Raw genomic sequence first — 12,449 nt, 5'->3', positions numbered from 1 at the left:
TGAAGAGTTACTATCTACAGAGACAGGGAGGGGCAGCCCAGGATGAAAAAGCGGCTCGTGCCAAGGCAAGAAATCATGAAAAATACTGAATCCAAGCAGTCAGTGCACAGAGAGGAGTGGAGGAGTGGGGACAGATGAGGCTAGTATTAAATCATCATGAACCTAGCATGTCATGCTGAGGTCCCCGAGAAGCAGGGGTTTCTTCCTAAAGAAAACAGGAAGTCACTGGAAGATCTTTACCAGGGAAATGACAGGATCAGATTCACATCTTCCAAAGTGTGTAGAGAATAGATTAGATTGTAATGAGGCTACCATAAGAGAGAGCAGTCAGGAGTGGTTCCGCTATACACTACTCCACGTGAGGGCCTGAGTTAAGGTGGGGGAATAGCAGAGGACAAAAGGACCTGGTGTATGTGTGTGTGGGGTGTGTGTCTGTGTGTGTGTGTGAGGGTGTGTGTGTGTGTGAGGGTATGTGTGTGCGTGAGGGTGTGAGTGTGAACGTGTGTGTGAAGCTGTGTGTGTGTGAGGGTGTGTGAGGGTGTGCATGTGAGGGGGTGTGTGAGGGGTGTGTGTGTGTGAGGGTGTGTGTGTGAGGGTGTGTGTGTGTGTGTGTGAGGGTGTGTGTGTGAGCATGTGAGGGTGTATGTGAGAGGGTGTGTGTGAGGGTGTGTGTGTGAGCGTGTGTGTGTGAGGGTGTGTGTGTGAAGGTGTGTGTGAGGGTGTGTGTGTGTGAGGGGTGTGTGTGTGAGCATGTGTGTGTGAAGGTGTGTGTGTGTGAGAGGGTGTGTGTGTGAGGGTGTGTGTGTGTGTGGGTGTGGGTGGGTGGTAGGGCATGTGTACAATGTGATTAGGGCAGCGGGGGAGGCTGGGGAAGATGATGAGGCAACTTGAGGAACTCATGGACTCCCAACTACCTATGACTGGGAGGCAGTGGTAAACAGAGTTTTAAGTCAAGGATGCACATTTTGGAGTCAGCCTCGTATAGATGGTACTGAAACCATCTTTGAGGAGATTCACTTTGGAAGAATAATTAGAGTGAGAAGAGAAGAAAGGAGCTCAAGGGACCCTGAGGAAGAGCAACATTTAAGAGATGGTGAGAAGAATCAGAACCACAAAGAAATTCACAGTGGCCCTAAGAGGTGAGAGGAAAAAGCAGGAAAAGGAAATCTTAAGTAAGGTAAAATCAAACTTTGTTATGATGAAATTAAGAGTGTTGAAATAATTACGTTTATTAGAATTTCACAATAACTGTGCTATTTGGGTGATGGGAAACCTTTTTGTTCTGAAGGGCTTTTCTTGGAATAAAGCACTGATAGTGTTGTACAAAAGTACTTCCCTTAGAATTTATATACATTCTCATATCCATCATCTTATCTGAGCCTCACAATAATCCTGTGAAGTAAATGAGGTAAATACTATTACCTCTAACTATTTTAATAGAAGTTGACCTTTAAAATCACAAAAGCAAATGAGAGGCCCACGAGAAGTATTTAAAACCATACCTCTTTAGCATTAAAGTCTGCGTCAGCATCTGCCTCAGATCATTAAGCTCCACATCTTTTAAACTGTGGAGCAAGCTGTGGGTGCTAAGGTAGATGTTGTTTATTTTTCCACTCTGTGTCTGGCAGGTCAACTCTCCGTTATATAACAGCAAAGGTTTATGACAGAAGGGAACTTTGGTGCCACCAGCCAAAACGACCTTGGATCCTATATTATAAAACAGACATCTTAATGCTGAAAGCTAATACTCAGCACACACATCAGAAAGGCATGTTTTAATTTCACTGCAATGGAAATGTATTTCTCAGTAAATGTACAAAAAAAGTGATTAAGTACCTTGTATAGTGTCCTTGTGAAAGACATAAGTGTACACCTTATCATCATCGTAGGCAATAAACACACCTTTATCCATTGGCCAGTTTTCCCAAAGAACACCTTTAATGGTTGGTGAAAAATCTGGAATCTCATAGGTAGCATCATTAACCTACAAAATAAGGATTTACAGATTTGCCCCAGGTCTGCACTTAAACCACTATCATTTGCCTTGGTAGGAAGGAGCCTGCCTACAGCCTTAGCTGGCAAAGCTTACCAACCCACATTCAACTCAGCAACATCCCAAGATAAAGGAAGAAAAGTTTCTTTTCCCGTTCCTAGAGGTCTGGCTTGAAAAAAACCTGTAGTTATATGGAAAATCAAGGATTTTATCTAAAATTTGGTGAATTTGCAGGAAAAACTACAAGTCTGGACACAAAACTTCAGGTTAAGAAAAAAAGTTGAAGTTGTTCAAGATGATGGAAATTTAAACTATGAACACATTTGTGCTTAGAAAATTTTCAATAGTACTGGGTACAGAAATGCTCCAACTAGAGAAGAAACATTAATTTGTATATGATTTGAGATTTAAATAAATTACACTCGGTATGTTTTATTTCAAAAACTTCTCTACAGCGCAATTCCAACAAACATAAACTATAGTTACAGTAATATAAGCTATTAAAAAAAAAATCAGTCCACATATTCCGATTCCACATATTCCTCAGGCAGATAGGCTTATATATATCCTCAATGTGAAGCTAAGAAACACCTGCCTCCTCTCTAATCTATCTTCCTCTCAAAATAAGAATGAAATATAAAATTCCTATAGATAATAATAACTAATATTATACAGCCATACAATACAGTACGGCCACTATTTAATATCCACATGTGGCTCTTAAGCACTGAAATGTGTCTAGTCCAAATTGGGATGTGGGTAAGTGTAAACTACCCACCAGATCTAAAGGAGTTAGTATGAAAAAAAGAGTGTAAACATCTCATTAATAATTTTTATGTTGATTACATACTGAAATGATAATATTGGGTTAAATTAAAAATCTTATTAAAATTAATTTCACCTGTTTTAAAAAATGTGACTAGTAGAAAATTTAAAATTATGTATGTAGTTCAAATTACATTTCTATTGGATAGTGTTGCTTACCAAGAAGTGTACTTATATTTAATTATACTTATTGTACTTATATTTACTTAATTTACCTTATAAATTACTTTTTGTAAATTATACTTACTGAATTTAATATATAGAATTACTTTAAGATATGTAAGTATATATATAATTTAATAGTTTATAATTTAATATATTGAATTCTAATCTCTTACTCTATAAGACAGATTCTATTATGCCCATTTTGCAGATGAAGAAACAGGCACACAGAAATCTGCCCAAAGTCACACAGCTAATATGCTGAAGGGTCAGGATTTGAACCAGGCAGTCTGGCTCCACAGTCTATGCTTCTAGCCACTATGTCATACTGACTGTCAGTTTGTAAGGATGAGCACACCAGTGCTAGATGGTAGAAATGTTTTAAAGGGGGTAACCATTTGTTAAATGCTTACTATGTGGCAGATGCTGTACTGAAAGCTTTATGTGCATTATCCCATTTAATTTTTATACAATCTACAAAGTAGGTACTGGAACCATTTTCATTTTATAGATGCGGAAACTGGGAATCCAATCAAAGTGAGAGCCCTGGAGGAAGCTGGCCTAGTCTCACACCACTGATACCATGTGCTGACTGTGTGACCTTGGACAAGTGACTTACCTTTTCTATGCCTTAATTTCTCCACCTGTAAAATGGTAAGATAGGAGTATTGATCTCTGGGGCTGCTTTAAGGATTACAAGAAATCCCTGATATATGTACAGCATACTCAGCATGGAAATATTAGTTGTCATTATTACTAATCTCAAATCCAGGTTTGTCTGTCTGCCCATGCACTAAACTACTATACTCTACTGCCTCTGTTTATGAACTTCCTACAGTATATCACAAGTCAGCCTTTATGGGTATATAGGGAGTGATGGGGCGCAAGGTTTTCATTAGGGCACATGTAAGAAAAAAGCCATCTCTCCCAACTCTAATGTATGACAGGAGTCACTTCCTTGCCATCCACACAGTGAGGGAAAAGAGGTTGAATAAATGTACACATGAAGAGAAATTGCGAGTATATATGGGAATTTTAAAGAGGAATAGTTGTGGTTTGAATTATTATATACTTTCATATATGTACATCACAGAAGCAATGTTTTTCTCACTTTGAAGTTGGATGAAAAAGTAAGCTGCAATAGTAGCACACTATGACAGGGTGAGTGTTAAAAAAAAAACAAACAAAAACAGCACAGCACTCTGGTCAAGAGTCCAAGGGCCTTAGCATAGCTTCCTCTTGTGTCTGAGGTGTGGGGAGGCTCTGCACCACAAGCTCTCCTTTCCCTTCCCTGCCAGGCTGGCCTTACTCCTAGGCAAGACTGGGTATTATTTAAAAGAGGGACTGCTCCTGTGGGTACCACACGCCCCTCAGATATCTTATCCAACAACCTAAAACTCTAACCTACCAGTGAGACCCTAACTTGGAAAGAAGTTCACACCCAACCCCATGTTGGGTTAGGGAGGGGCTATGCCCTCGTGGAGTCATTCTTTTGTGCGGATTTGTTTCACCAGGGTTTTTGTTTTTAACTTAGCTGAGTTTCAGGTTAGACTTGGAAAAGGGATTGGGGATGAGCAGCAACAGGTGACAAAATTCTGGAATGTGAGGGTTTTAAGTTGTGATAAAGAGGTAAAGAGGGCAGAGCTTTAACTAACCCCTGCTAAATAGCTACCCTATGCCTGATAATATGTTTGGAAAAATCAGCTCATTGAAACCTCATCCCAACCCCAGGAAGGAGGTCACATTAGCCTCTTTGACAGAAATTATCAAGGAAAGGAGAACTGTAAAAGGAGAAAGAAAAAAGCATCAACTTGTTCGGGACAGGTCTTACCCCTGGCCCTTCTCCGAGCCGTCAGACCCCACTTCTCACTCTCAGTCCTGTCAGATGCCCCGCTGCACCCTGCTACCCTCTTGTGCACCCTGTCTAAACAGCAGACTCCACCTGGGGTGAACCCACATAGGAAGCAAGGCAGCTTAATTCCGTATACCCTGTTCCAGAAAGGAAATCTCTACAGATTGAATTTCCTTATTAAGTAGAGGGAACGCAAGGTCATCTTTTTATTTAGGTCATTTTTCCTCATTTGTTTTGTGATCGAGAAATGGGTTGAATAAGAACTAGAATATTAGGAATTTGGCATAAATAATTCAGACACCCATGGAAACCTGTTACATTTGTCAAAGAAAGAAAAGAGAAAGAAAAAAAAATGAAGGGAAGATAAAGAAAGGAAGGGAGGAGAGGAAGAGAGAGACAGAAATGGAAGGAAGAAAGTCTTTATATCTAGGAGAGTGTATTGTGAGGGGAGAGCTGTCTTCATTGAATCATGTCTTCACTGTGGTGAAGCACAGATGCCTAGGGAACAGTTATTAAGGGTGGGTCCAAGAGCAGCTGTAGGCTGTGTGAACTGTGACCAGCAACATACAAATCATTAACTGGATATCAAAAATAAATGAAAAATTCAAGTATAGTAGATAATGTAAAAACACAACATCTCCTTTATCTAAATCTATTCTCAAAAAAGTTAAGGATGTTTAAAAGTAAGAGTAACTAAGTCTAAAAATGGGTTCATCTGTTTTCAATCACCTAATACAAAAATACCTTTCCTTTATGTTCAGGATCTTTAAGGGAAGAGGGAAATCAACTGAGGTGGACAAAAAGGACAGAGAACAGTCCCTGCCCTCTGAAGCTACTGCATTTCTAGAGAGAAAACTCATGTACCTGAAGATACACTGTAATACTGTGCAGTAAATAAGGTTAAAAATGGTGCAGAATATAACAACTATTCTTTCCACTAAAAAGTCTCTCTGAAGATTTTTAACACTGAAAAATGGCAAAATAATGGAAAAACTTTTCTTGATGTAAATAGTCATGAAAACGGATCACAAACATGATATCACAAACATGATAACAAAGTACTACAATCCATGGCAAGGTTTAAGAGAAAATGATCTTATATATGGAATATATTTTAAAAACACTTTTTTTCTTCATATGTTGCATTTTTTAAAGACAAGCATTTGAAAACTTTTCTTGACTTACTGGACAGTAGACATATCCATCACTTTTTTCATCAATGAAAACTAATCTGGTCCCATTTGGGTCAGGAAAAATCTTTTTCACACTGACAGGATGTCGATAATCATTAACAAATTGCCAATCTTCAATGTAGAAATACTGAATGACACCAGTCTAAAAAAATACAGTCATAGAAATAAAGGGTTGTCAAGAAGATACAGACTTTCAGCATTTATGTTAAACATATTTCCTAACTTAAAGAAAAAAAATGTCGTATTTTTGATCAAGGAAGAATTTAAGAATAATATTTACTATATGAGCCAAGTACAGACCCAAGAAAATAAGTAAAATGAAAATGCACATGTGATTAAACAGTCTATTAATTCTAACATTCTTAGTGATATTAAAGCTTAATTGATTTTTCAGATTTTCCACTTGCAAGAAATACCCTTATTGTTTAAGAGTGACTTTCAAGTCATGTTACTTTAAATATTTTGCTGTTAATTAATAGATAAATTAGAAAATTAAGTTTAGAATAAAAAATAAACCAAAACCCACCAGATACAATCAATTGTAGTTCTATATGTTAGCAAAGAACATGTAGACATCAAAATCTAAAAATATATCATTTACAATCACTCAAAAAAATTAAATACTTAGGTGTAAATTCAACAAAGCATGCATAGGATTTGTGCGCTGAAAACTAAAAAACACTAATGAAAGAATTAAAGAACATTTGAATAAATGGAGAGGTGTACTGTATTCATGGATTGGTGTCATAGTAAACATGTTACTTCTCCTGAACTTATATATAAGTTTAATATAATTCCAACAAAAATCTCAACAAGATTTTTTTGTAGACGCAGACAAGATTATTCTAAAATTTATATGGACCGGCAAAGGAACTACAATAGCTAAAACAGTTTTGAAAAAATATAGTGGGAAAATTAGTATATTAAATTTCAAGACTTTTTTTTATAGCTACAGCCATCAAGATTCTGTAGTATTGGTGGAGGGATAGACACACAGATCATTGGAATACACCAGAAAAGCCATATTATTTGTTACCAGGGATTAAGGATGAGGTGGGGGCAGGAGGAAAGTGGATGTGGAGATAAAACAGCAACATGAAGGATCCTTGTAGTGACAGAATTGTTCTGTATCTTGACTATTAATGTCAATACCCTGGTTGTGATATGCAATGTAATATTACCATTGGGGGAAACTAGGAAAAGGGTTTATTAAGATCTCTCTGTATTGTTTCTTACAACTTCATGTGAATCTATGATGATCTCAAAATAAAAATTTTAATTGAAATAAAAACACATAATAATATCTTAGATTTCTATTCAGGCCAAGATGGAATAACAGACGTGATTTAACTTTCCCACCCAAAATGACCAAAAATAACAGACAAAATACAGTTTTTAAGATATTGGAATAAGGCAACAAAGGACAGTGATCTCTGAGTGATGGGAAATAAACAAGGTAAGTCCTGTGAATGCTCCAGCTTTCGCCTTGAGAGAGTTTTCAAGCCATGGCAAAGGGAGGGAAAATGCAGGTGGAGCGTGATTCCCTGAGGTGAGGAGATAGAGCTGAGAATCCAGTGGGGGCAGGGAAGGAGGCGGCTAGACTTTGTAGGGTATAGTACCAGAGAGGAGAAAGCTGCACTGAGAGAGAACCTTGGAGATCTTCAGAGGGTCTACCTTGAGTCTTCAGCAGAGAACTAATCACTGCATAAATATGAGAAAACTGCTGAAGCCAGGAAAAAGAACCATCCAAAAGGATGAGCGTGAACAGTGACTGGCACTCACACAGGACTGGGAAGAGTGACTGCTCCCAATAGCCAGACTGGAAAACATAATTCATGGGATATTGGGTAGAGTATTCAGGAAGATCTCGCCTCAAAAGTGGGAAGTTATCAGCTTTAGACTAAGCAGTGTTTCACATCTACTTAACAAATCACAAAATCAGACTCAAAAGGGTCAAACTGTTTCCAAGCAAATTAACTGCATCCCAGAACAGAGCTGAAGAGTATTTTTAGGAATACAAAAACATGCAGTACCTCAAAAGGTAAAAGTACCATGAGTGCAAAGAAGTAGGAAAACATAACCCATATTAAGGAGAATAACTGATCAATCAAAACTGACCCAGATACTAGAATTAGCAGACAATGTAACTACAACAGTTAATATCACTGCATGGCATATGTTTAAAAAGGTAACCGGAGACATGGAAGATACAAAAACAGACTCTAATATATCTTCTGCAGGTGAGCTACCATGTCTGAAATGAAAAATACGATGGATGAAACTACTGGCAGATTAAACATGACAGAAAAAAAGGCTAGTGACCTTGAAATACAGCAGTAGAAATTATCCAAAATGAAACTGAGAAAAAAAGAATAAAAAAATTTAAAGAGCATCAACTGCGGGATAATTTAAAGTGGTTTAATATATGTATAATTGGAGTTTCTGAAATTGGAATGCAAACAGAGGGAGAAAAAAATATTTGAAGAAATAATGGTTGAAAATATTCCAAATTTTATTAAAACTATAAACCCTTGGATTCAACAACCTCAAGCACAAGAAATATGAAGAAACTTACATCAAGACAGATCACAATCAACTTGCTCAAAACCAGTGATAAAGTATTAAAAGAAGCCAGAGGAAAAAGACAGCTTACACACAGAGGAACAAAGATAAAGATGACCGATTTCTCATTAGAAATAATGCAGGCCAGAAGACAGAGGAGCAACATCTTTAAAGTACTGAAAGAAAAAACTGTCAACCTACAATTCTATATCTAGCAAAAATAGTTTTCAAAAATGCAGGTGAAATAAAGATGTTTTCAGACACGAAAGCAAAAGAATTCATCACCAGCAGACCAGCACTACAAACAGTGATAAAGGAAGTCCTTTAGTGGAAGGAAAATGATACCAGCTGGAACTATGGATCCACATAATAGAATGAAGGGCACCAAAAATGGTAACTATATGGAGAAATATATAAGATATTTTTAATTATGTAAATCTCTTAATTGATTGTTTAAACAAAACTAATATCAGTGTATTATGGGGTTTATGACACCTGCAAAAGTAAAATGTATGACAGCAACAGCAGAGGTAGGAGGGGACACATACTATTCTAATAAATGAACTTATACTATTCTCTATACCTTACAAGGTATAATGTCACTTGAAGGTAGCCTGTGATAAATTAAGGATGTATACTACAAAACCTAAAACAACCACTGAAATAAGAGTTGTAGCTAATAAGGTCAATGAATGAGATAAAATTGAATAGTAAAAAATACACAATCCAAAAGAAGGCAAAAGAAGAGGAAAAAGGCAACAAAGAAGAGATGGGACAAATAGAAAACAAATAGTGAGATGGTAGATCGAACATAAACACAGAGATAATCTCATTAAATTCAAAAGTCTAAACAACATAATTGGACTTCCCTGGTGGCGCAGTGGTTAAGGATCCACCTGCAAATGCAGGGGACATGGGTTCAAGCCCTGGTCCAGTAAGATCCCACATGCCGTGGTGCAACTAAGCCCATGTGCCACAACTACTGAGCCTGAGTTCTAGGGCCCGCGAGCCACAACTACTGAGCCCATGTGCAACAAATACTGAAGCCCGCACGCCTAGAGCCCATGCTCTGCAACAAGAGAAGCCACCGCAATGAGGAGCCCGCGCACTGCAACGAAGAATAGCCCCCACTCGCTGCAGCTAGAGAAAGCCCACGTGCAGCAACAAAGACCCAACACAGCCAAAAATAAATAAATAAATAAATTTATAAAAAAATAAACACTGTAATTAAAAGGCAGAGTTTGTCAAATTGTGAGAATTAATATGGTGCCTACAAGAAAAATATTTTACATATAAAGACACAAATGGTTAAAAATAAAAGAATGGAAAAATATATACCAGGGTAACATTCTAAAAAACTAGAATGGCTATATTAATATCAAGCAAAATCAATTCCAGAGCAAAGACTATTGCCAGGGATAAAAAGGGTCATTTCAAAATGATAAAGGGGCTAATTTATGAAGAGAACATAACCATCCTAAATGGTTATGTACCTAATAACAGAGCTTCAATACACATAAAAAAAAATTGACAGAACTGCAAAGAGAAATAGACAAATCCACAATTGTAATCTGAGTTTTCAATACCATTTTCTCAATAATTGACAGAACAAGTATATATAAAGTTGCAGAAGTCTTGAACATCATCAACCACCTTGATCTGACATTCTAGAACAGCATATCCTTTCCAAATACACAAGAACATTTACCAAGATAGATCACACTCTGTACCATAAATTAAGTCCCACAAATTTAAAAGGATTCAAGTCATACAAAGTATGTTCACTGACCATAACAGAACTAAATCAGAAACCAATAACAGAAAGATCTCTGTAGAATTTCGATTGTTAGAAAACTAAACACTGGACTTCTAAATAACCCATGAATCAGAGAAGAAATTAAAAGAGAAATTGTAAAACATTTTGAACTGAATAAAAATAAAACACAACATATCAGAATTTGCGGGATGTTGCTAAGATAGTACTTAGGGGAAAATGTCTAGCACTAAGGGAGTATATTAGAAAAGAATTGTCTCAACTCAATGAACTCAGCTTCCATCTTAAGAAACTAGAAAAAGAACAAATTAAAGCCAAAATAAGCAGGAGAAAAGAAATAAAGATCAGAGCAGAAATCAATGAAACAGAAAACAGAAAACAACAGAGAAAAATCAATGAAACAAAAAAGTTGTATTCTCCTAAAAGATTGATAAAACAAAACTGATAAACCTCCAGGCACACCAATCAGGAAAAATGACACAAATTACCCAAATTAGGAAAGAAACAGGTGATATTACTACAGATTCTACAAATATTTAAAAGGATAATAGGGAATATTATGAATAATTTTATGCCTATACATTTGACAATTTAGATAAATGGACAAATTCCTTGAAAAACACAAACTACCAAAGCTCACTCATGGAAAAAACAGATAACCCAAATATTTTGATATTGATTATAGGAATTAAATTTATAGTTTAAAACCTTCCCATAAAAAAACTCCAGGCCTAGAAGGCTTCGTAGGAAAACAGCTCCACCATGGCACCTGGCTACTTTGCAATGCCACAGAGTCAAGGCTCAACTGTAGTCTGACCCATGTCTTGGCAGAATCCTCTGTTATCTTACAAGGAACATGGTGAGATGGGCACTCTTGTGAAAATCTGTCACTGAGTCATTTCTCATCCACCTCTCTGTCTTGTGGGAGACTTCCATGAGGAATTTCTCAGCTGCTTCCCTGGTTCCAATGATGTCCAATTCATCTTGGATTGTCCAATGCATCTTCCTTAGTGTATAGCTGCAGAGTATAAACTGCTTAGTTGTAGCAGAGTTGAGTCCTCCACCACAGAGGACATAGAAGAGCATCTGACCCCTTCGGTTTGGTATTATCCTGTGGCACTAAGGATGTGGGGAGCTCTAATAACATGATCTTGCCTTTGCTGTATACATCTATTTGGGACTGCTTCCTCCTTACCAGCTGAATCTATGGAAGTGCAGCAGGCAAACCTAGCAGGTACTACTCAACTGCTGCTAGGAATTGCTTGATCACCCAGTAGGCTTCACTGGCACATTCTTTCAAACATTTAAGCAAAAAACAAACAAAAAACAAAACAAAACACTAATTCTAATCAACCCTTCCAGAAAATTGAAGATGACTAACTCATTCTATGATCATTACCCTGAAACTAAAATCAGACAAAGGCATCATAGGAAAAGAAAACAGCAGACCAATGTACCTCATGTACGTAGATATAAAGATTTGAAATAAAACTTTAGTAAATGAATTCAACAATGTATAAAAAGAAGAATACATCATGATCAAGCGGGGGTTATCCCAGGAATGCTAGGTTGGCTTAACACTAGAAAATTAATTAATATAATCCACAAATTATAAACAAACTAAAAAAGAAAACCCATGTGATCATTTCGATAGATGGAGAAAAAGCATTTGATAAAATCCAACATCCACAGAAATTCTTAGTAAACTAGGAATAGAAGAAAACTTCTTCAACCTGATAACAGGAATCTGTAAAAGACCTACAGCTAACATCATACTTAATGGTCAAGAACAAGACGAAGACATCTACTCTCATTGCTTCTATCCAACAATATATTGGAATAGAAGGCAGACTGAAAAGGAAGAAGTAAAACTATATTTATTAGCAGATAACATGATCATCTATATGGAAAATCCAATGGAATCTACCAAAAAAACGCTACTAGAACTAGTGAGTTTAGTTAGGTTTCAGGATACAAGATGAATATACAAAAGTCAGTTGCATGTCTATATGCTAGAAATGAATAATCAGAAATCGAAATAAAAAAGCAATACCATGTATAGGAGTACCCAAAATACGAAATACTTAG

At 36.8% G+C, this 12,449-nt stretch overlaps 1 protein-coding gene across 3 annotated transcripts in view; it reads right to left on the bottom strand.

Annotated features, from left to right (window-relative positions):
• WDR19 (WD repeat domain 19) overlaps nt 1–12,449 on the bottom strand; it is an 84,332-nt gene that overhangs the window by 40,871 nt on the left and 31,012 nt on the right. For all 3 annotated transcript variants that reach the window (XM_079919098.1, XM_079919097.1, XM_079919099.1), the window contains exons 15-17: nt 6,018–6,167; nt 1,837–1,984; nt 1,503–1,707 (exon numbers count right to left, since the gene is read on the bottom strand). In XM_079919098.1, the coding sequence (XP_079775224.1) occupies nt 1,503–1,707; nt 1,837–1,984; nt 6,018–6,167 (503 nt within the window). The remainder of the gene's footprint in view (nt 1–1,502; nt 1,708–1,836; nt 1,985–6,017; nt 6,168–12,449) is intronic.

The sequence above is a fragment of the Stenella coeruleoalba genome, assembly GCF_951394435.1.
Source record: "Stenella coeruleoalba genome assembly, chromosome: 4".
NCBI classification, from domain to species: domain Eukaryota; kingdom Metazoa; phylum Chordata; class Mammalia; order Artiodactyla; family Delphinidae; genus Stenella; species Stenella coeruleoalba.
This window is presented reverse-complemented; position numbering and strand designations above follow the sequence as displayed.